The sequence below is a fragment of the Candoia aspera genome, chromosome 3 (assembly GCF_035149785.1).
Source record: "Candoia aspera isolate rCanAsp1 chromosome 3, rCanAsp1.hap2, whole genome shotgun sequence".
Taxonomy (NCBI): domain Eukaryota; kingdom Metazoa; phylum Chordata; class Lepidosauria; order Squamata; family Boidae; genus Candoia; species Candoia aspera.
In genome coordinates this window covers 98,637,082-98,663,473 of record NC_086155.1, presented here as the reverse complement: position 1 = coordinate 98,663,473, position 26,392 = coordinate 98,637,082, and the positions used below count along the sequence as shown (strand labels likewise).

General features: G+C 37.3%; 1 protein-coding gene across 1 annotated transcript in view; it reads right to left on the bottom strand.

Moving 5' to 3' along the window:
- BRINP3 (BMP/retinoic acid inducible neural specific 3) overlaps positions 1–26,392 on the bottom strand; it is a 120,559-nt gene that overhangs the window by 67,985 nt on the left and 26,182 nt on the right. The window contains exons 4-5 of the mRNA XM_063299883.1: positions 5,006–5,111; positions 176–412 (exon numbers count right to left, since the gene is read on the bottom strand). Coding sequence (XP_063155953.1) covers positions 176–412; positions 5,006–5,111 — 343 coding nt within the window. The remainder of the gene's footprint in view (positions 1–175; positions 413–5,005; positions 5,112–26,392) is intronic.

The following is a 26,392-nucleotide window of genomic DNA, read 5'->3' as shown; positions in this document are numbered from 1 at the left end:
ATAACACACATTCAGCTGAGATGTGCTGCATCCTTATCCATAACCACTAATGAGTGTAATCCACAGAATCTACCATTCTAATGCAAATGTTACTTCTGCTCTCAGAGCAATGATAATGTCATTATAAAATAACAGGACAATGATGAAGATGATTAATTATGTTAAAATATCACACCTGAATCTTCAAAATCACTATTGTAAGTATTCCAGGTCTCACTGATGCGTAGCAGGTTCTCTTCCATAGCTTGAATATCCATATATGGACAGTTGCATTCTGGAAATTTGGAACCACACTGACACCAACAATCGTTGTCCTTGCAGATAAATTCTCCCTCTGAATTGCACGCAATGTAGCTCAGAGCTGCCTGCACAAACTTCTCTTGTAAATATTCGGGCAGGATAAGCTGAAGACCTTAATGGAAGACGAAGAAGAAAGAGAAGAAGAAATAAGTGATTTTAGTAAGTGGGATAGTTTCCTCAGAGCATAACCAATCCCTTAGATATAATTCTTTCTATAATCAATATATCCATAGAAGACATTAGCTCACAGATTTAAAAAAACAAATAGCGGACATATACCACTTTTTATGACTTGTGACATAGTTTCCTGGGGAAAAGAAGAGCTTTTGTTACTGGTTGCTAGAGGGTGATTTTTCACATGCCAAAGGCAACCCAGCAACTAGTTTTTAGTGAGCCTGTTGAAAAAAAAAATGGTTCTACTAGGAGGGAAAAACCATCCCACACCAGAATGTTTTTATTCTCTACTCCAAAGGGAATCTTTTTAAACAAATTAAACCTATACACTAAGTCAAAATCTCCTTGAGTAGCTTTATGTTACAGATTACTGACAACGATACAATGATCAGCTTCAAGTCACTGTAGCTTGAAGTGTGAACTCCACCCATGTTTGTATTATTGACGCAGCTACTATTTTTTAGCTGGCACAACCATTTGTTCAGGGATGAGGCTCTTTAACTCATATTTATCTTGTCACTTCATATTTATCTTTTGATAAAGTTGGTCAAAAATCATTTCTCATCCACAGCCTGGAAGATGTTTCCTCAGAATAGTACCATGATGCTGGGGAGTTTGTAGAATGATAATAATTCATAAATATCAAAATCAAATATCAAATATCAAAGTATGAATTCTACTTCTCAGTGGCATGGGCATAGACCCAAGGAATCTGTTCCCACAGCAATAGTTTGAAGCCTGTGTGAAGGGGACATTCCAAACCCAGAGACTGAAGTGAGGAAAAGAGTGATTGAATAATTTTGTTATGAAGTCATGTTTCACACACACACACACACACACACACACACATATCACACACACACACACACACATATATATATATATATATATATATATGTGTGTGTGTGTGTGTGTGTGTGTGTGTATATATATATATATATACACATACATACACACTTATCTATATATTCTATTTATCCAATTTTATGAAAGATTCACTAGAGAACTTTTCCTTCATGAAGACTGCCAGAAATGGAAATAGTTTTTTGATATTGCTTTGGCTGTGAAAAACGGTTTCTGATGTTTGCAGCAAAATCGATCAATGCAGTTAATAAAAATTTTGGAACATTGTGAAAAGGCGCCAAACTAATTGCCAGGTATGTGATCTACACTAGGAAATTGAACCTTGCTATCTCATTTTTTTCTGAAACATTGCTGGTATCTAAAATAGCAGATTTAGATTATTTTCAAATGAGTTACATCAGTTACATTCAAGTTTAGTTATGTCAGCTGCCTTCCTTTCTAGTGACAAGGTGTGGAAAGAGTCAATTTCACTCTTTACCTTCTGGCTTAATTTTCTCCCCACTGCAGCCTGGGTCCTTTGACCTTTGCATCCTTTGACATTCTTTAGAAGTTTAGTTATGTTTCCTCATGCATGGATAGTACTGTATCAAAATATAGCTGGGAATCACATCATTGAATGCTCTTTCACAAATGGGGGAAGAACTGGATGAGAAAGCAAGAAAAATCAGAGAGTGCAAGGCTTTACACTTTCTGGGATACTAGCTTGCCATAGTAATGGATTGCACAGGTTGAGAGAAGATTCAGTCAAAGTAATCAATTGTTCATTCTTCTATTCTCACTTAGGACTGATTTGAATGCCTAGTCCAGAGTTTGAAGGTTTCAGGAACAGTGGTTTTAAAAACAATTGAGACAGGGTAAATTAATTGTGCATTGGGTGAGGAAATTTAGAAGTTATATCGTAGAGACGTGTCACCATTTTGCAGCTGGTGAGGACTTCCAAGGCCTGCAACGGCAGTGTCGCCAGAAAGAGTGAAAGTGAAAATGTCAATCCTTTTGTAGGCTTTTGGGGGTGGGGTCACTCTCCTTTAAATTACAGTGCTTCTCACTTCACCCCCAGAGTGAATTCTAATGTTTTACTGATGATTTTTGGTGATCACACAAATGGGGATGGGGGAGTATTATGGAGGCCATAAAAACTGGTCCAAGAAGCCATATAGGGCCTGCCTACCTGTAGTGTACATTAATATTAAGTAGCTGAAATACCTTAATATCTCCCTTTTTTCCTATGGGGAGAAACACCCTCTTTCTTTAGAGATAAATTCATAGTGATTAGGAAGCATAGCTTCCATCAGACATTTTCAACATAAGGTCAGAATGTCCCTGGGCATAATATTACACAATGGCATAATTCTAAATTCAGGGTTATCTTATGAAAAAGATTGTTGTATAGATTCCCATGGATTGTACTAGATTTTTCTTCTTCTCTACATATTTCAATGGAAAAGAAAAGTCTGGCAAAAATGGACTTAGGACTTCTCTGACTATAGAGGTCATTCACCAGTTTTGGTTTTATCATAAAGGATGTTCCATCCCTGCATACTGTGTGCAAGCATTACGTGGAAATCAGGTATGGGAAGCTTTGCTGACTATGGCTATGTGTTGAATGAGAGGGTTGTCAATGAATCAATCCATTTGGACATGGATACTATGCTTTGTTAAGGACTGACCCATCCAAATAGATAGCAGACATGGCTGCACAGGACAGCAAAATTCCAGACCACTTTGCTCATTTGAAAAACAGATGTTTAAAAATCTTGTTATGCTTAATGGGTTTTGAACATAATATTCATTATTTGTTATCTGAATATAGTTTTGTTGTCTTTTGAGAGCTAATACAAGAATGTATTTTGGCCCCCAAACAAGATCATATTCTAATTCTTTTCACTCCTGCAAAATGATATAATAAAATGAAAACAGTTTTCCCTGTGTTTTGTATTATCTCTCTCTTTCTCTCTCTCTCTCTCTCTGCATATGTCTATTTAAAAGTGTTTTAGGGATAAATAAAAAGAAAACTTTGGCATACATGAAGCTTTTTATTCATCAAGGCAATGGTGACTATGATATGGATTTAAAATGGCTGTTGTATATGTGACCATTTGGACTTTAGAAATACAATGACATGTATCAAAATGGGTCTGTGATTGATGGAATAACTAATTTCCTAGGCATTTTACTGACAAATATTATTTCGAGCATAGAGAGAACAGCTTCTGAACAGCAAATAATTTCAATAAACACAATGGAGAGATGAGCCCCAAAGAAAATGACAGGATCATCTGTCAAAATGTTATATGCCCCAAAATAACAGGCATGTTCAAGATTGGCTGTCCTATTATGCGAGTAGAAGAGGGAAAATGCTGTGTTTATCCATCAATTCCACCAAAAGATAATTTCCATTATCTATCCAAAGAGCTGGAAAAAAAAATACTTTCAGGTAAACCATATTCCGCACCTACTAAGAGTTCAGCTACTAGGACATCTCTATTAGAGGCATATTGCTGCTTTCTAGAGAAAGAATAACATTATCTCATGTTTTACAGAAGGATACCAAGCAGACTTGAAATGGCTGTAACTGACTGGAAGTGGATGTCTTTACATCTTTTGTGCACATTAAATAAAGTTGGGGGGGGGGAACTGTTCTGACCATGGATTACCTTGATGGATTTTCTTAGCCATGAATAGCAGATGCTGTTGATGCATATCATTGTATGTATCGACCCTTTTCTAAGATATGTTGCTAATGCTATTGTGCCATAACCTTAGGTTTTCTCAGAATTCTATTTCTCCCCATTTACTCCTCTCAAACTATATCTTAGGTGGAATTCACTGGCAATCTGAGGAATATTTTTTCCCCTACTCTTATTGGAATCCTTTAATTTCCCTTGAAACAATTTTCTGTATTTGTCTTGAAGTTGGAGACAAGTCTACTGCCAAACATCTATAAAACCCCTGAAGGAGACTCAAAGAATTTTAATAAGATTAACACAAAGTCTCAGGATTTTTAATATCATCACTGGTTCCCTAAGCACCAGACAAGCAAAAATGTATTAAAAGTAAGAGACAAACAATGATTCCCCAGCCCAATTTCTATTGTAATGTATTGGAGGATTTTTTTTTCTTCTAATTATATACTGTATAAGCTTGATGAAATCTCTAACAGTGATTTCCTTTGCATGACTACTTATTGCTGAATTAGCAACACTAGCACTGTCCTTGAAAATATGCATGCCAGCCAGTCAATGGCCAGTGATATTTTCTCTGTGATGATTTTTACTCAGATTGAGCAGCATCTTGCTTTTCAAGGAATTTTAACCATTTTAAGTGTACTGCCATACATTACAAAAGAATAGCCCAGTTCAACATGTTGGAACTCCATCCAACAACCTGAAAGCTTAGAATAATTTGCTATCTAAACTGGGGTGCACATAGTATCCAAACTATATATTAAAATGATGTAAATAACATGGCCACAACAGATTTCTTGAACTTGATTTTTCCCCCCCAATATTTTGAACAGAATCCTGATTTCTATATATCAGTTGAACCTTAGGGAAATTGAATATTTGAAATGATTCTTGATATGTTCTCTTCAGGAATACTGTAAGTTTAATACAATAGTCCTATAAACATCTTCCTGTAAGAAATTAACAAAATTCCTCCCACGTACCTTGCAACTGAATCTTATTTTCTGGACTCTGTACCAAAACAGAACTGACAGAATCTAGGTTGTCATAGTTACTGCAGCCAAGAGGACCAGTCCGGGTTTCTGTCACCTAGTGAGTAAAGGAATGGAAAACCATTTGCTGTATTATACAGAACAGGCTAAGATTCCTTTACAAAACACCTGGACACTGAAAAAATAGAGCTCATTGTCACTGACACACATGACATTATATTTTACCTGTGCAAACTTCTTCTTCTTCTTCTTTTTTAGTACAGCATTTTATCAGTAACAGAGTAATGTTTGTCAGATGGTAGTGCTCAATTTTATATAGATTAACTGAAATCAGCAAAATCTTGGGAAGTTGTTTTTTATAAACCTGGGAGAAGAAACATCCCCCTTCATTTTTTATGAAAGTACTAATATGGAAAAGGGATGGTTAGTATGTAATGGAATATTCATGAGGATGAAAAAGTGGATATTTATTCAGTCAGTTTTGTACGGATGAAAAAGATATCAGAAAATCCCTGACAAAATTCTGCTTGAAATTATACTGTTGGTTTATAGATAATAACTTAGCTTCAAAGAAAGGAATGGAAGGAAGTGTGGGTCAAACCTTTAAATTTAATACTCAGCTGGATTAAAACTGGAAGCACAGTTCCATGTCTACTTTTCTGTCCCATTCATAGATAGGAACTTTGGAGATTCCTCAATACTTATTCTTAAACACATGTCTTAAACAAATTTTCTAACATGTCAGAAGAGGCTGAAAAATAATACAGTTTGATTTTAATTTTTTAAGAAAATTATTTTCTGAAAAAAATGGTTCTAGATTGATTTCCTTTTTGTATATTTTGAAAACCCAATTTTTAAAAAAAAAATGATTTAAGAAATATATAAATAAGCTATAGGATATTAATCCTACTAGAAGAGTTTAAGCATATGTTATAGACCTTATTTCAGCTCGTGCTGAAATCAGTGAGATAAAGGTTAACCATGAATAATTTGCTGCATTCACTTTGATAGGACCCAAATCCCATTATTTTAAACTGGATACAATGGAAGACAAGCCAATTTAGGAACAATCAATTTATCTCAAATTTGGCATAGCTGAAATTTATTACATGTTGTAATGTAATATTGATGTTTGCGTAATGATATATTACAGATTCTAAGTTACTTCTCTGTAATATAGATTTTAAACTCTGTTTAAGACTTTTAAAAGATGCTTTCCCAAAATGTGAAAGTTTATAGTGGCGATAGATTATAATTTAAAAAGAACTAAAAGAACTATTCATGTGTTGAAATTTTCAAACATTTCATTTCCAGCAATCATCCCTGAAACTAGCCCCAAACTTCTTTCTTTCTTTTCAAGGAAAAGGAAAGAGAGTGACCTTCTTTGGTTGATATTGAATATGAACTATCCACACTTCCCATATAAATGCTTCTAAAAAGAAGTACCGTGAGAAAGAGAGACTATAACTTCTGAAAGAGCTAGAATTATCTTTGCAACTTGTAAGCATTATATAGAAGCACAGAACTGTGGATTATTTAAAATGAATACAACAACAGAATGAGGAAAACCTGTGCTTGAAAACAGTGGAAATTTTATAGAACACAACATTAATAGATTCATGCATAATTAAAGAGGCTTTTCCCTATACAATATGGGTGAATAGATGGCCTCTTTGATCCCCTTATATTTACTAGCCTTTAAAAACAGATTAAATTCGTATTTTGAAGCAAATAGTAAACAAACAAACAAAATATGAAATTGAAATGATCTCTAAGCAAATTGGTGCTGCCAGCCTTGAAAGAGGCCCTCCTTGGCCCTTGACAGGAACTTTCATCCAGTCTCCAGGGTGTTAGACATTCAGCTTCAGCAGGTCCTGGATGAAGCAAAATTATTTGGACCCTTTTTAGTCTGGTTTCAGGCCTGGTTACAGTACTGAAACAGCATTGGTCATGCTTGTGGATGACTTCTGGAGGGCTCAGTATGGGGTGGTGCAACTGTCCTGGTTTTCCTGGGTCTCTTGGAGCTTTTAATATATTGACCATGTCTCCTTCTGAACCTGCTTCAGAGTTGGGGGTGGGGGACACTGTTTTGCAGTGATTCTCCTCCTCCCTCTGTGGCTGGTTCCAGTTGGTGTTGGTGTGTGTGACGGGGGGAGACATTCAACCCTAGGTCCTTCTTGTGTGGAGGTGCCTCAAGGCTCAGATCTCTCACTGCTTCTCTATCATCTACATTAAACCATTGAGTGAGGTGATTCAGCAGCATGCGGTAAGATATCATCAGTATGCTGATGATACTTAGTTACACATCTCCACCCCTGGATCAGCATGCAATGCTGTTCAGGTGCTGACCCAGGGCATGGAGACTGTGAGGGTCTGCATGGGAAGGAACTGTCTCTAACTAAATCCCAGCAAGATGGAGTGGGTTTGGGTTTTTACCTCCTGGATCTGGAGAAGTATCATTTTTGACACTCAGTGGGGTAGCACTTTCCCAGACTGAGCTGGTGCACAATGCACAGATCCATGTCATCAGCCAATTGCATGCATTCTGGACCAGGAGGCTTTGCTCACAGTCATTCATACCTTGGTCACTTCCCTGTTAGATTACTGAAATGTGCTCTACATAGGATTGCCCTTGAAGACCATCTGGAAATTACAACTGGTTAAGAATGAAGCAGCATGTGCAGCTTTGGGTACCCCTCAATTTTCATGTATTACACCACTGCTGTGTGAGCTGCACTGGCTTCCTGTTTCCTTCCAGGTGCAATTCAAAGTGCTGATTTTCACCTTTAAGGCTCTGCATATCATGGGGCCAGGTTATCCATGGGACTACCTTTCCCTGAGGATATCTGCCCATCCTACCAGGCTGGATATGGTAGGCGTGCTCCAGGTATTTTATCATTTTGGTCAGAAAATGTTTGTGCCAGTCTGTTCATATAGAGTCCAATGGGATTCTAAGAAGTTCAATTTTATGTAAACAACACACACAAAAAAATCTTATTATTGAAATTGCTGAGAGTTCTGAAAAACCTGGAATTCAATCACTGTGAAATTCTGTTCTGAATATCATCCTTCTTCTAGGAATCAATGAATTTATCAATGTTGGTATCTATCCATATTTAATTTTCCAGTTTTAAGTAATTCATCTGTTTGCAAGAACATCTGTATACCTTTCTATGCCCCTTTCTACTAATACACACATTTTTGTATATATTCTCTCTTAATGTTTATATTCTTATACATATTTTGATCAGAAAACAAGTATGTATAAATATTCCTTCTGTTTCCTATGGATCTGGGAAGTTTGAATTTGCTAATTTTGTATTTGACCAACTCTTCCCCAAATACTAGTTTCCTTATGACAAATATTTTATAAAGAGACAATTCCCATCTTATACAGAAAACTGAATCTACTGTACTTGCAGAAATCTGTCCTTCCCCGACCTCCACACTTTTAGGTATGATTCGGCATTATATTCATAATAGAATGTCTTTTAGCTAAGATCATGTGTAGTATATAGTAATAAAGGTTCAGATGTGTTTATAAAGTTTGAACAATGATGTATTACCTGATCCTCATCACTTACAGGCATCCAAATACAATTGTTTGGTATACTTGATTTAAAATACTTTAAAATTATACAAGGTATGATGGTAAAATCCCAAAGTACATAGAATTTTTAATGTACAGGAAAGTTAAAACTTTAGATTGAACAGGTTGCACATTGTAAATCACTTTGTCCAAATTGTATCAGTGTGTGTGTGTGTGTGTGTGTGTGTTTGTGTGTGTCTAATTTTGTTTTGAACTTAAAAGTTCTGCTCTGAATTTATCTTTAACACTTGTTCCTAATCTAAGGTGGTGCCCCTGTACAGCAGACAGAGATTTTTCTCAACATGAAATACTCCTGTAAAAAGCAGAACAATTTAATTACACACAGCATGTCAAAGAAAATAAGTTTTCTCCACCCCACCTTTCTTCTTCCTTTGATTGTTTTGGAGGTCTCTAAATGCAAAGAGTCCAACTATTTTTAGATGAACAGATTGAAAAAAAAAAATGTCCACTAGAAAAAGTTGATTTTGAAATTGTCTTTAAGGAGCTGCATCAGATTGCAAGCTGAAAAACATAAGGATATCTGCAACTTTCAGAGAAGTATGGCAAATATTCTATAGTGGCATTTTCAAGTTTCTTTATTAAGTATGCATAGCTACAGGTGATTAACTCCATTAATGTATATTTCAAACAAAGTAGCAGTAAGGTTAAAGAGGATCATCAACACCTCATGTAAACTGAAGGGTTCTCTAAAGTAGTGTGCCATTCTTCCTCTGATCATACTAAGGAGAAATAAGGCATTTGGGAACAAAGTCATTTCAATTTGATTATTCTTAGTATGTTTGGAAGAGTTTGTCACCAGAACAAACACTTAAGCCAGCTGCTGGGACACCCCTAAGTTTTTTATGAAAAAAAAGTTGAAAATCACTGCATTAGAATAATCAACAATTCTATTGTTGACAAACTATTAACAATTATTAGTTAATAGTTACTTTTCAATCATTAAAGCAAAAGTATTTTGCTTCTACATACATGAGAAAAATGCTGTTTCTGGTGTACTGATGTCCAATGTTGAACATTATACTCAATCAGCTTTCTCCATCCTGGGGATGGGCTAGAAACTCCCAAAACTAACCGGTCAAAAAGGCAGTGCTGAAATATATTTTAACGTTTTGTGCCCATGCCTACTTTTCTTTCTCTTCATTGCTGGCTACAAAGGAGACTGAAAATATTTGCTTTTATTTGCAGCTAACTGCAGTTTGTCAATAGTGTCCTACATGGGAATTGTGATTAGTTTTAGTGCTGATGTATTATTTTCCCAAGCCAGGATAAGGCATCACAAGCTGAAATGAGCCAAATTGAAAACTAATCATTTCTTAAAAAAAAAAAAAAAAAAAAAGATTAACACAGTTAACAATTGGTTGAAAACAGTGTGGAGAAGGAGAGACAAGAAGGCATGAGGTGAATCTCATTAATTTAGGACTAAATCTGTTTAATCTTATGTCGAAATTCAGCCAGTATCTGATGGTTCTTCTTGCATATCTTACAATAAATCAATATTTAATGTATCAGTGAACAATGCCTTGATACTTAGCTGTCATGGAAAAGAAGCAATTATCAGTCATGCAAATGAAATTTAAAAGGTGTTTGAATGTCACATTTCTCTGTTTTGACAAAAGATACAAACCCCTTCCAACAGTCCTGACCCAGCCAATGGATTTACTTTGCTGGTTAAAGCCAAATATTCATATAAACATCACTTAGTTTTCAACAGAGTAGCTAGCCAAATATTTCTGGGAATGATGGCAATTGTCACTTTTGGATTTATCTGTTGATTGTGTTGGATTAATTGAAACTTTAGTTTGATCCTGCAAGGAGGGTCATAGAGATATCCCTGACAGATTTTCATAGAAGAGTCATTTGCTTTTAGTGCACTGTGGATGCATACTGTTGTTTTATAATGAGGATTTATGGGATCATATTTACATTTTCCATTCATTCTCATTATAACTTATAATTTCTGAGGTAACTAAATAAAGAAAGGATGATAATTAGCATAATAATTAAATACTATGCTTTTGCATATTTATGTTCATGCTTCATCTGGATACTCCATTCAAGAGGAGGAGGAGGAGGAGGAATGACTAAATCAGAAAGGAGAAAAATGGCTCTGAACCATGTTTCAGAGAGAGTAGAGTAGAGAAGGTAAAGATGTGTCTTGTCTATTTTCCAGCTAGATTCCAGGAATCTACCAGTGTGCTCTTGTGTTCCAATTCCTGAAATGTTAGGGGACTTTGTAAGAACATGTCTATTTTTCTAGCACAGATGACCCAACTTCTCTTTATTTGATCACTTCACACCTTATATGCTCCAGTGGGAATGAATAGTCACTGAATAAAAAAAAAAGGTCACATAGTGGGAACAGGCTTCAAATGTTTTTTAGAAATGGATGACTGGAAGAAGTGTGTGCTCCTGCACAGAACTATGTTTGGCAGGTATAATGTGCACACACTGATGTAGACATGTAGAGACTCTTCAAGTGAGAGGGCTCCTGGCCAGTCAGCATCCACAGTACTTTGAGGAACTCAAACATCACAGCCATGTTCACACTACAATGCATTAAGCCACTCTCCCAGAATGACCACATATTCTTGTGTATTAGTAATGTGTAAACAAAGTGCCTTGGTCAAATGGGGACCAACCATCTTAGATGGCCCCTTTGCTACCATAAAAAGAAGTTGTCATTTCCTTGCATGTTTTTTTTTTTCTTTTTAAAACCAATAGTAAAAATTCTGCAGTGTCCTATATAGGATCAGCATTATTATGAATGACATTGGAGGAACATATCCTCCATCCCTTTCTTCCCATGCATCACACTTAGTATATATGGCCTTGACTGAAATATTAGGTTAGTGAGAAAGAGCTCCTGGAGAGCAGCCATATTTCCACAGGCTAGTCTAGGACTTCGTTTCTGTGTCATCAGGCAGCATAAATGTTAACTCTCCATGAATCCTTTCATGGTTGTTTGCATGACATGGCTGACCAGGGGAAATTAAGTAGTTTATTCTCAGACAGCTCTGGGGCTATTTTGAGCTAAAATTTTCACCAATCCGTCCACACTCTGAGTTTGTTTACCTCCTCTTTAACCCAGCTAAAAGCATTATACAAACAAGGCCCATTTTTATTTTATTTATTTATTTATTAAACTTGTCTCCCGCCCAACTCTCAACATCTCTGGATGGCTCACAACAAACAAAGAAATTACAATAAAATCAATAAAAAATAAAGATATTTTGAAGGCGTGGCTGCTGGTGGCCAGGTGCATAATGGTATAGAGTGAGTCTAGTTCAGTGCTTCCTAAACCTGGGTAAATTACCCAAAATTGGGTAAAAGTGATTTTTCTTTGGGTAAAGACACACAAACCCATTAAATGACCTGAAGTGTTTTACCTATAATTTATACCTTTCTGAAAAACAGTTTTGGGTAATGGAGGAAAATGTTAAGCAATATATAAAAAATGAATATAGTAAGTAATAAATTAACGTAAAACCATCATGCTGTATAACAATAATGAAAATGCATCCTATATTCGGATAACTCTCCACACTGTCGGTGCAATCTCCAAATACTTATTGAAACAGCCATGTTTTAAAAGGCTTTCTGAATGTTAAAAATGAGAGTGCAGTTCTTCTGTTTGGTGGGAAGGCATTGCACAGGAATGTAGCTCCTGCACATTGAGGTCACCTCCAAGTTTCTCATCATCTTACTTCATGAGGAAGGGGGTCTGTTAGCAAGTACACTCAAAAGGAAAATCTTGGGCAGGTAAATTTTATTTAGAACAAATGGTCCCAGAGAGATCCAAGTTCCAATCCACGTACTGTAGGACTTTAAAGGGAAATACCGACACTTTGAATTGCACCTGGAAACTCTGAAATGCAGAATCCCCAACCATATTCTAAGAGAGGCTGCTTCAGATCTGCTTATAACACTGAAATTCAAGATTTTTTTTTAGTTAGATTAGTCCTGAAACTGCAGAAAGCAGACCACTGACCTGCATAACTTAATCTCAACATTCCAGACAGCAGTGGAATTTCATATTTTCAGACAGGGAGGTGGGAGGATAAATACAGACACACACACCCATCTTATACAATATAATCCTGGGCAACTCACAAATTATAAAAAAAACAATAAAATACAGTAACACAGAGAGAGAGAGAGAGAGAGAGAGAGAGAGAGAGAGAGAGAAACTCCTCACGCCCCCAACCACAACACATCCCCACATATCCACAAGGAACTTTTCAGGGCTCCAGGCTCACACTACCCCAAGACTTATGGAAATGCCTCACTTGAATGAAAAGTTCTCACTTTCTTTTCAGACAGAAATATACCTGTTAAATATCTTACTCCCCATATAATATCTCCTAAGAGCCACTAACAAAAGATGTAAAACTCAGTCTTCTGATAAATCTCAGGTGATTTGTTTTCAAAATATTATCATAGCAGAGATTGTCTCTGAGAGCTGTGTTTTCAACTCCCAGATATAAGCTCTCAGTATCTGGCATTAATGAGGAAAGTGCCTCTGTTTTCAAGTCATAGTGATAACTGACCCTGATAATAAGTGCAGGAAGTACCTGACTTTCAACCATGCCGAAGTGCTGGGTTTTTGTAACAGAAGCTATGCCTTAAAGGCAGGTGAGTCCATATATACTTAACCAATACTAGAACCAAGTAGGGTCTTAAAGGTGGCAACCAGCACCTTGAATTGCATCTGGAAGCTCACTGACAGCCAGTGGAGCTCCTGAAGCAGAAAGGTTACTTGAGTATATTAGGATATACCTATCACTAGGCAGGAGCTGCTGCATTCTGTACCAGGATATTCTTCAAGAGTAGTTTCATGTAGATGCATTAGAGTAATTCAACTAGGAAAATGACTAGGGCATAAGTGACCAGAGACAGGGCCTCTAATCCAATAATGGTCACAACCTGTGCACTAAATATACAAAAAAAAAAAAAGCCTCCTAGTCTCAGCTGTCATCTATTCTTCAAGCAGAAGCTGTGAGTCTACAGAGCTTCAATTTGAAAGTCTATGAGCATGGGAGTACACCCTCATTTAGAGGTAATATGATATTCCTCTCTAATTATTAGGCCTGCAAACCCAGAGCTATTCCACTGTGGAAGAATTTAGACTAAGTTTGTTCATTTTCCCCTCATTTGGACAACTGGGATGGTCCTCACCCTTATTTACCACTGAAATTGTTCTAACAAATGATAGTAGTATAAGGCAAATTACATTCTTCTGCTTCATAAGGACTTCAACAAATCCAGTTAGTGGCAGATAGTAAGAGAAAACAACACTGAACAGTGAAATAAATACACACAGAATAGACCACTTAGGACATAGGGTAGAAATCAATCTAGTATATTCAAGATTATATGTTCAGAACCATGGAGAGCACTCTTGCAGTCAAAGTGCAAACAAATTATAGCATTATAGTAGCTTGTTTGAGAATGTTATACTGTGCCACAGTCCTTTGAGTATTTGCATCTTCTTAGATTCTTAGATTCTATACTAGGGGTGGAAGGCCCATCAACCTCTTGGTGGGAAACATACTTCAAGGTCTGAGTTATTGGATGAATCTGAAGTCTATACCTGGCAATCAGAAAGTATTGGAACCTTTCTAGCATTTATAGAATGTGCTGTGAGAATCAGATTGGAGGAGTCCATATGTTAAGAGAAAGAAGTGACTTCATGTTCTTTCCAGACCTGCATCCATTAGTTTCCAAGGTATTAGTTTTGGACCATGATACTTATAAATTTCCTTTCAGTGTCTATTATATTTCTCTCATATGAATGAATAGCTACATAAAGAATTGCACTATACTTACTTGAGAACAAAATTATTGCCAGTGACTTAAAGTAGCTCAGTTTTATCAGAAAGATTCCAAAGAGATGCAACATACAGCTTTCTCCCTATTTCATGAGTTAAAAAAACCAAGAACAAAAACAAAACTGGACTCATTATGGTTTTAATCCTATTCCCTTTTACTCAGGGTTAAGCCTTTTTGAATGCACTATGATTTATATCTAACTAAATGCAAAACCTGTACGCAGAACACATCATGCGACATGCTGGGCTTGAGGAGTCCAAGGTTGGAGTTAAAATTGCTGGAAGAAACATTAACAATCTCAGATATGCAGATGATACCACTTTGGTGGCTGAAAGTGAAGAGGAACTGAGGATCCTTATGATGAAGGTGAAAGAAGAAAGTGCAAAAGCTGGTTTGCAGCTAAACCTCAAAAAAACCAAGATTATGGCAACCAGCTTGATTGATAACTGGCAAATAGAGGGAGAAAATGTAGAAGCAGTGAAAGACTTTGTATTTCTAGGTGGGAAGATTACTGCAGATGCTGACTGCAGTCAGGAAATCAGAAGATGTTTGGGAGAAGAGCAATGACGAATCTCGATAAAATAGTTAAGAGCAGAGACATCACACTGACAACAAAGATCCGCATAGTTAAAGCAATGGTGTTCCCTGTAGTAACATATGGCTGCGAGAGCTGGACCATAAGGAAGGCTGAGAGAAGGAAGATCGATGCTTTTGAACTGTGGTGTTGGAGGAAAATTCTGAGAGTGCCTTGGACTGCAAGAAGATCAAACCAGTCCATACTCCAGGAAATTAAGCCAGACTGCTCACTTGAGGGAATGATATTAAAGGCAAAACTGAAATACTTTGGCCACATAATGAGAAGACAGGACACCCTGGAGAAGATGCTGATGCTAGGGAGAGTGGAAGGCAAAAGGAAGAGGGGCCGACCAAGGGCAAGGTGGATGGATGATATTCTAGAGGTGACGGACTCGTCCCTGGGGGAGCTGGGGGTGCTGACGACTGACAGGAAGCTCTGGCATGGGCTGGTCCATAAAGTCACCAAGAGTCGGAAGCGACTAAATGACTAAACAACAAATGCAAAACCAGGCTGTAAAAACCTGAGGAAAGTTTCCACTGTTCAAATTATGCTGCTATATCATTTAAAGGAACACCCAAAGCAAATGTGTGGCCCTCTTGCCATTCCTTCCTTTTTTCTGGCAGCACTAGTACCCATTGCTCTTTCAGTGATTTCACACTGCCCTGCCTATTTTTCCAGAACTGCAATCCTTTGTACATTATCCGATTAACCATCTTCAAGTGAACTCACACTTAAATTGCTACATTACAGCTGATAATAATTTAATAACTTATTCTTTTGCTCCTTCTCAACTGCTAAGCCAAGAGGGAACTGTCTGGTGGCTTTCATTTCAGAAACCACTCAACCTTTACCCTTACATTTGTCCTTCTATCTGTGACCTTTCATGTATTAATTTTTCTTGTGATTTCTCCTACACTGAAAGCACCAGACTCTCCTATGCAAGGTGCTGATCTATTCATTTTCTATGCTACACATTGCTTATCAAAGTCCTATTTTTCTTTGGTAACTGCTTTCTTTGGATAAGAAAAGAAAGATGTTCTCTGTAAATATATTCTCAGTGCCAATATGCTAATCTTTGAGGAATGTGGATCTTTCCCCAGATCCATCTGTTTTTATGAAAAGTGGTTCTTATATTACAAGAACTTCCAATATTAAAAATTCTACATACTTGTGCAGAGTTTTGTTTCTATTTGAAGAACTGTGTGCATATACAACCAAGTGTGGGAGATAAACTGAATCATTCTCTCCTTTTTGAATCTACTACAGAATATTCTGAAATGTAACTTTTGTATATGCTTATATTTCAAGAATCAGAAGTCAATCCATCCATGCACAGATAGCTAAATATGGCATTGTCTCAGAATACAACCATAAAGGTTTTTTTTTTTTTTAATCCTTTCAATTGTGGGCAATTCATACAGACTGCCTGGACAAGTCCTTGCAGTTTTCTTGACAAGGTTTTTCAGAAGTGGCTTGCCATTGCCTCCTTCCTAGGGCTGAGAGAAATGGATTGGCCCAAGGTGAGACTAGAACTCATGGTCTCCTGGTTTCTAACCTGATGCCTTAACCACTACAGCTAACTGGCTCTTACCATAAAGGTTAGATCACTTTTTGGCCTGCTCGTCTCAAAAAATGTGTTGCACATCACTTCTTAATTTTAATTCTGCTTCTTAATTATGAGCAGAACAGGTTGCTTCAAAAATATGTGGCTCATAACAAATGAAACAGATACATATCTTTTTATTCCCATTTCCCCAGAATGAATGAATGTGTGTGTATATATGCAAATAAATATGTGTGTATACATGTGTGGATAGCTAGCTATCTAGCTATCTAGCTATCTAGCTATCTAGCTATCTGCTATGTCTCCATGCTTTTAGTTTCCCTCTAAAGCAAACTCTTTCAAGTATCTGCAGAATGTGGATGAGTGGATATAATTTATATATCCCGTTAATATAATTGTTCAGCTCCACTCCATTTGACAAATAACACATGTCAATTATTTATTTACCACTTAATAGATAAGTACCTGAAACCTGAATCATTACAAAGTACTCAAAGGAATTCATGGGAAGATGGTAGTAAAGGTAAAGGTTTCTCTTGACATTAAGTCCAGTCGTGTCCGACTTTAGGGGGCAGTGCTCATCTCCGTTTCAAAGCCGAAGAGCTGGCGTTTGTCCGTAGACACTTCTGTGGTCATGTGGCTGGCATGACTGAACGGAACGCCGTTACCTGCCCGCCGAAGTGGTACCTATTAATCTACTCACATTTGCATGCTTTCGAACTGCTAGGTTGGCAGCTGGGACTAGCAACGGGAACTCACCCCATCACGCGGATTCGAACCACCGACCTTCCAATTGGCAAGCTCAGCAGCTCAGTGGTTTAACCTGCCGCGCCACCGTGTCCCATTGGGAAGATAGAGTCAGGACTTAAAATTCATGCAATGCAATTTGCTATCTAAAGACCCTCTCTATTATGGGAAGGTGATTTGTCCTTGTATAGAAGCAAGAATTTGGATACCTCACTGCAAAAAGATAACCACAATCAGATGAAAGATCACATTCTGTGAATATAACTATACTAGTAAGTGAATGTGAAAGGTCATATCTCTAACATTCTTTGACAAAAAAAATGATTTAGTGTGTCCTGCAATGTTTTTAATAGCACAAAGACCTAAGTTTTATTGAATAGGAGTAATCAGGTGGATTATTCATCCATACACAAATAAATAAAGTTGATATCAAACAGTATTTTTTCAAATTGTATTTCAAGGAATAGTTGTCCTTCCTTGGGAAGATGACAAGAGTAATATGAGTTGATAATGGTGCTTTGAATTCCACTAGACACACAGGGATATAAATAAACTTCAGATACTACTTTATGCTCATCTCAAAGGAGATATGAGCTATATAACCACTATATTCCGCCTGGAAAATTACTCAACCGTTTCCTGGTACTGGGTTGGCAAGAATTATTTCCAAGTGTGTCTGAAACAAGAAAGCAATGCTTATACTGAGTCATGACTTTTAGATCACTATAATTATCAATTCTGAATAGTCATGGAAAGCTTTCAGTCTGGGTGGAAAAAAATGCAAACTAACAACTGTTTGTTGTTGTTGTCGTTTATTCATTACGTCGCTTCAGGCTCTTCGTGACTTCATGGACCAGCCCACGCCAGAGCTTCCTGTTGGTCGTCAACACCCCCAGCTCCCCCAGGGACGAGTCCATCACCTCTAGAATATCATCCATCCACCTTGCCCTTGGTCGGCCCCTCTTCCTTTTGTCTTCCATGCTCCCTAGCATCAGCATCTTCTCCAGGGTGTCCTGTCTTCTCATTATGTGGCCAAAGTATTTCAGTTTTGCCTTTAACATCATTCCCTCCAGTGAGCAGTCTGGCTTTATTTCCTGGAGGATGGACTGGTTTGATCTTCTTGCAGTCCAAGGCACTCTCAGAATTTTCCTCCAACACCACAGTTCAAAAGCATCGATCTTCCTTTGCTCAGCCTTCCTTATGGTCCAGCTCTCGCAGCCATATGTTACTACTGGGAATACCATTGCTTTAACTATGTGGACCTTTGTTGTCAGTGTGATGTCTCCGCTCTTAACTATTTTATCGAGATTTGTCATTGCTCTTCTCCCAAGGATTAAGCGTCTTCTGATTTCCTGACTGCAGTCAGCATCTGCAGTAATCTTCGCACCTAGAAATACAAAGTCTTTCACTGCTTCTACGTTTTCTCCCTCTATTTGCCAGTTATCAATCAAGCTGGTTGCCATAATCTTGGTTTTTTTGAGGTTTAGCTGCAAGCCAGATTTTGCACTTTCTTCTTTCACCTTGTAACAACTGTTACAAGAAATAAAATATTGGGATGAATAGATGAATGGAATTTGAACCCAAGGAGACGTGTGGACATGTAGAGGACAGCGAAAAACAAGGAAGCCACTAGATCAGGTCTAGATATCACCTACCAGAAATAGGAATGTCATGGAGCAGGTCACAGGGAAACAATTCATCAAATCAGACAAAGTTTGAAACAACAGCTACCAAAAATAAGAACTGCTATGCAGTGGGTTACATAATAGTCATTGAAAGGCTAAGATGATGTGAAAAGGAGTGTGTGATAGACTCTATTGGTAAAGGATAAAAGGAAAAGCTGTACAGATCTCTCTCAGAAGACCCCCAATTTGTGTACACAATGATAATCTATGGATCACAGCTGTCTTCCCCAACATATGTGCATTACTTGATCAGTCTGGTAGTGAGCAAGTGAGTATGTGCATGCCCATGTTCATGGGCATGTAATACTCAAGCAATTGTAATTAATAAAGCTTTTGTAAGTTTTGTAAGACTCTCTGTGTATTGTTTTTCCTCAAGCATTTCGCTGTTGAGTAAGATTCTGAATCTCCATTGAAAATGTGTGAATGTACCCACTAATAAATTCCTCCCCTCTCTAATGTCCAAGTCTGCACTACTAAGCCTCTGTTGCTCCTAGCTAGCCCCAGTTGGGTTAGATAGATCACAAGGAAGGTGACCTGCATGTGTGTCCCAATGGAAAGTTTAAAAGAGGAAAATAATGAGTGAACTATACATAGAGGAATTTGTAACAAGTAAGGGTTGTGTGTAACCCAGGTGCATGCCTTAGAATATGCCCTGAAAAGCTGTGATTTGCTAATGAATGCGAAGGAGCCCTTCATCTCCTGAGTCAATGTGGAAAGTGTTCTGTGAAAAATAGATTGGAAAAACAGTTCAGCTAGTTCAGAAAACTGAAATGGTGCCTTTTGTGCCTCAAGACTGGGTGTGAGTAATTCCGTGAACTTCATTGAAATGAACAGATACACACTGTTAGCTTTGTAGGTAAAATTAAGAGATTTGTAATTTTTTTGTTGCAGAGGACTTTCCAGAACCAGAAAAAAAAGTAACTTCAGAGGGGCAGTATCTATCACTCTAGACCTTGGGTTCACTAGATTGTGTTGAGCATAGACATGTTATATTGTTATATGCACTGTTTTGGAAGATGCATGAATAGTGTGCATATGTTTGTATTAGTTATAGAATAAGACTTGGCTGGAATGTGCCTCCATGCTTAATTCTGCAGAAGGCATGAAATAGGCCTTGATGCATCAAGAAAAAGAAAGGAAAATGAGGGCAGAAATAAAGAGATGTATAAAAATAGGGTTCTTCTGTTTCACATAATACACAGAAAAAGGAAGTTGTGGTGAGTAGACACTATAATTAGACTACTCAATAAACAGTTTTGGAAGGAAGGGCTCAGCCAATAATTGGCCTCCAATGCAAAATGTTCCATAATGAAGCTGGTTTCTGAGCAGGGTTGATAAACTCTGATAGTCTGGTATTATCATCATCATCATCCTTGTTTTTGCTGTTGTTACTGTATTAGAAAGGCAAAAGGCAATTGGGAATCAGGTAAAAATTAGGGGAAAAATCACATAGAAGCAAATGTACAATCACCAGCCATTATTTAGAATGGAAGAACAAATCAAAGAGTTGAATTCTCTCTTTCTCTCTCTCGGAACAGATATCAGATTGTTTCAAAAAGGTTACATAAAATCTCATATTCTACATGCATTATTACACTTTTAGAAAGCTCCAGTTGTTTAAGGATAAACAAAAATCTTCAGCATTAATGCCTTGGTTTTAAAATAAAGTGCTTTAAGTTCCTAGTTATTTAGGTTGCAAGAGGCATTCTACTCAGGAGAACAAATGTTACTGAACAGATCAATGACAGCTGAATCACATTCATAGTTCAGCTAACTTTGCCCATAAAAAAGGAAGATTTATACATCATTTTACAGATTGTGTAACAAGAACTGTACAATTCTATATAATGGGATAGGGAACACCCAAATCTATTAAAATCAATGGGCTCATTCTGCTGAAAATCAATTGCTCGGGATGGGAAAAGATACCCAACTTTTTTTTTTCTCATAACACAGAGCAAAAGAGCAAGCCGGTCTACTTTTGACAGATGGCAATGCCAAGAAATAGGAAGCCAATCATCACTCAGAGGGGAATTTAGAAAAGCAAAACAAGTTGTTCAGCATTTTAATGGGAATAATGAAAAGCATTATGCAATAGCAAGCCCACCAAGTCTTCGGAGAAGGAATGATTCTCAGTTACATTCTGCTACAAATGTGCAGAGACTACCCAATATTATTTGAAATCTGATCCCAAGAATCTAGTCCAGGCTGCTTCTGAAGCAGTCCAATCTGATTTAATGCACTAATCTGGAGCAGTATTTGCGGAAGAAAAAAAAAAGAAGAAGTTTAACTTAGGAAACAAAATAGTTGTAACTTCTTTTTTTTTTCCTTTGCAGGCTAAATCAGTTACAAAAGGATGAAGTTTCAAATTTTGTTGAAACCAGTGAAGGGATTTTCAAGATACATAACTTTAAGATCTGAGGGGAGTTTTTCTGTGTAAGTATACATAACGGTGAGGGACGTGGTGGCACTGCGGGATAAACCACTGAGCTGCCGGGTTTGCCGATCAGAAGGTTGGCGGTTCGAATCTGCATGACAGGGTGAGCTCCCATTGCTAGTCCCAGCTCCTGCCAACCTAGCAGTTCGAAAACATGCAAATGTGAGTAGATTAATAGATACCGCTTCGGCGGGCAGGTAATGGCGTTCCGTTTAGTCATGCCGGCCACATGACCACAGAAGTGTCTACGGACAAACGCCAGCTCTTCGGCTTTGAAACGGAGATGAGCACCGCCCCCTAGAGTCGGACACGACTGGACTTAATGTCAAGGGAAACCTTTACCTTTACTATACATAACGGTAAAATGGAGGTTCTCACTGAACAGACCAAGAACTTTCTATCACTTAAGTTACTATGTTTGGAATGATCACATGATTACTCTGGATTGAATGTAATGCTTCTTCTCTTCTCTCCCCACCAAATAATTAACCCCAAAACAAGATGGCACAACTATTGAAAAGTCACCAATAGTATCAAGTTGACTTAACAGGCTGGACTGGAACAAGCTCAAAAGAAATCCAAGAATTTCTGATAAATAATATTTATTAAAGAAAGTTCCAGCTACTTATGAAGAATGTCAGCAACTGATGTGATTCAAGAACAAGCCTTATATATAGAAACAATGTTCAAACTCTCTTCCATTTCTTTTTCCTTTCTGAATAAACATTTGGGGAACTGTTTGACCCCCACTTTTCAGCAGTCTGGCTTGTTTCCATCTGTTGTTTGTTTTTACAAAAGTCAGATCTGCTAGCATATTTTTTTCACTGACTGTATGAGAAAACTCATATTTAGTAGCATTGCAGAGCTCTGAAAACAGCATAGCATGGTGAGCCTGTTTCCAATCATAGCCTTTTGCTGGCTCTAAACATATCCATAGAGACACCCAAACAAAACAGTTTGTGCTTTGCTTTACTGATAAGGTATGGCAATGGGACTTACTCTAGATTCTCATAGGAGGAGAATGGGCAGAGAGAGAATTGAATAAAGGGAGAAAACTTCAAAAATGTCCAGAATGACATATTAATATCAGAGAGGATTCTGGGAAGAAGCTGAATCATGGAGGTTCTGATTAGCAACTAAGGGCTAAAATGGGTTAGATAGCTTTGTTGGTAATTGAAGGTGGTTTCTGTCCAAAGTATGGCTGGTTGGTAAATCTAACCTGGACTTTGCACTAGTTAGGATGCCTGGTAACTCTGGAAGAAGACTTCCCAAAGCATCAAAGACAAAACCTGGGGAAGAAGAATGCTGAAGGGGAATAGGGGCACTCATCTATATCACTGTTTCTCAACCTTTGCAACTTTAAGATGTGTGAACTTCAACTTCGAGAATCCCCCAGCCTGCATGCTGATAATCCTTGGGCTGGATTGAAAATAAATGGAAGAAAGATCAGAAGTTTATCTGCCACCAGCTAGTTGCTAAGCAGCTCTTCATTCTGAGAGTGGATAATAAAATGCCAACTAATTTTGTAAGACCTTTCCTTAGACCTAAAGTGGTAAATAAGAGTAGGACTAGTAATTAGGAACTGGGGAGAAGAATGTACATATGTCAGAAACACACATATATCAGGCTTCAGTCATATGGTGTTAAGATTTGTTTGCTTAAAGTGCTTTGGGAACAAATGCAAGCCTAGAGGAAAAAAATGGATAAAATGCAAAAAGGCTTTGTACTTACTAAAGCATGCAAAAAAGTTAGCCAGGAAAAATGAATGTGCTTGAATCATCTCTTAACATTTGGCTGAACATCTTTCGGTCTGTTTCTAAATAAAATGAAAATAAAAACCCACTGGAAAGCTGGGTGGTTCTGACTGTTTCACTCAGAAGATGCTCCCACTGCCACAGAGTTTTATGAAGGTTCAGCATTGGAATGAAATGGGTTCATATCTACATGAATAGGATTCCTACCCACTTCATGTCAAACTCCTGAAAACCTATTCAAAGTTATCCTTTTCCACTTTAGGATATGGACTTTGGCTAAAATACGCCCATACTACAAATCAGCCATTCAGGAAATTGTATTCTTCTGACAAGAACACATTCATTTTTGGTGATAAATGTTTGAAACCTACAATGTCATTTTTTTTGAATATTTCCAGATAATGACTCCATTCTCTTATGGTTTACATGTCATTAATATAACTGAGTTTTGTTGAAGGGAGATGTGAGGAAGAATAGAGAAGGAAATTCTTCTCAGCAAGAAGAAGGAGAGGATAGGAAGAATAATAAAACAATTTGTAGAAGTTATGAAAATGTGAATCAATAATTCACAATCTGTTTAAAAATAATAATTTAGTCATTCCTCAGCAATCCCACAGCAGCCTTTGCAATGTTTCTCTCATTGCCTGTGCTAAATAACATATAATGTTCCTCAACTGCAAAATCCAGGATTAATTTTAACCAGTATATCAATACAGAATTTGGAATTCTTTTAGTCACAAAGCCACCTACTTATAAGTAATGTATTTAGCTTACTTTGCAGAGCTTCAGGGCTTCCAATTACATGGTGACTGAGGATATAACTTATGAGGTTTGCATTAATATCCTTTATTTATTTCTTATATTAAGTTCAATATAACTTCAAATCTCATATTTCAATTATAGAATTTTAGCTTGAGCAAATTCCTCATAAATAGACTAACATAGAGAGCCAGTTTGGTGGAGTGGTTAAGGCATCAGGGTAGAAAACAGGAGACCAGGAGTTCTAGTCCCACCTTAGGCACAAAGCCAGCTGGGTGACCTGGGGCCAGTCACTTTCTCTCAGCCCTAGGAAGGAGGCAATGGCAATCCACTTCTGAAAACCCTTGCCAAGAAAACTGAAGGGATTTGTCAGGGCAGTCACCAAGAATCAGACATGATTAAAAAAAACAAAAACTAACATACAGTATAAGGTCTAGAGATGGCAAAATAATCAAATACACAAGTTTTATAACTGTTTTTATATGTTTTCTTGTTTATTGGTTATCTGCAATGGTAGAGTCATACCTTATTGTTACAAATTAAGTGTGTGTCTGTATTCAAGTCAGTCTTGACTCCTGGCAACTACCTCGATTAGTCCCTGCAGTTTGCTTGGCAAGATTTCAGAAGTGGTTTGCCACTGCCTTTTTCCTAGGGCTGAGAGAGAATGACTGGCCCAAGGTCACCCATCTGGTTTTGTGCTTTCAGTGGGACTAGAACTCACAGCCTCCTGGTTTCTAGCCTGTTGCCTTAGAAAATCAGCAATGTTTCTTGTGATGTCTTCAAAACATGCAGCAGCAGCAGCAGCAGCAGCAGCAGCAGCAGAAGAGGAAGAGGAAGAGGAGGAGGAGGAGGAGGAGGAGGAAGAAGAGGAAGAGGAAGAGGAAGAGGAAGAGGAAGAGGAAGAGGAAGAAGAAGAAGAAGAAGAAGAAGAAGAAGAAGAAGAAGAAGAAAGAAGAAGAAGAAGAAGAAGAAGAAGAAGAAGAAGAAGAAGAAGAAGAATAGCAATCCTGTCAAATCTGCAGTGGTTCAGCCAACATATTTCACAAGGATGTTGTAATCTGCCACCCACATCGGATAACCTAAATAGTTTCTCATTTGTCCAACCTTACAGATACTTTCAAAGAAACAAGTGAAAGACTATATGCTGGAACCTGAAGTTTATGAAAACTATTATCCAGTTACAATAATCCATTTTGGGGCAAAAGCCTTGAGAGATATATTGTCACATTGTAGTTTTTCTTAGAGGGCACCTGAGTCTCTAAACTTAGTTCAGCTGGGTTCAGACCTGGTTTATGATAGGCAAAGAAAGTATCTTTATCAGATGGAGAAAGTATATGTGTCCATTTTGGTTCTCCTTGGCCTCTCACTTTTGGGACCATCAACTTTGTTATCCTCCTGGAATGGCATTTCAAGATTGAGACAGAAGATGCTGTGACACTAGGCCTATTCTCAGAGAGTAACACTGGAACAGTGTGTCTTAACCTCTGGCACTTATGATATGGGCTGTCACAGTGCACAATTTTGTCCTCAAAGTATATATTGTGGATGGGTAGCTCATGGACGGTAAACTACATGCACCCCATGAACCGTTTTACAGCCCCAAGAATTGTCTCCTAAATGGCAGCTACTTTATGTACATTCTGCATTGTCTATAATATAAATTGTGGTTTATTACTGAATTGTGGCAGCAAACCATTAATATGTGAGTTGATGTAAGCATTAAACATTTAAATGGATGAAGTTTTTAAAAGTGCATTCCTGTACACTTTTCTCCTAATACATGCATTCTGTAAACACTTTTCCTGATACATACTACTTTTTTTCCAAAGCAATGTCCTCTAATATATTATCTTTTTGAATATTATTTTCTACCACAGATAATTTTTATGTGCACTTATCTCCAGTATTCACATTTATTTTCATGCAATTTTATCTAATGCATGTCTTTTAGTCTGCATCCATTTTCTTGAAAACTTCATTGCAAAATTCAGAAAAAAGAATGAATATATAAAGATAATTGTGCTTCAGGTCATATATTGTTTCAGGAACTAGTACTGGGTATGTTTACATTAAAATTCAACTCAGGCAAGCTTTTATTCCATTCCTGTTAATCATAAATAATCTAAAGCTTAATCTTTAGATACTACTATCCCTGGTGGGATTAAAAAAAAACATTATGTCAATTTCAATTGTTCTTTTTAGTATTTTTAATTTTTATGTGAAAAATTGCTATGGAAGGCTGCCAGTATGTATCACTGTTTCTACTAAGAAATGTATTTTTATATATTTTATAACATTATAGAACATAGTTTCTATATTTCTAACATAATTTCTAACATAATATCTATGAGTGGAAAAGAAGCTGCAGAGTCATCCTTAATGGATGGAAGACACAGTCACTTAGCTGAGTCTTTTT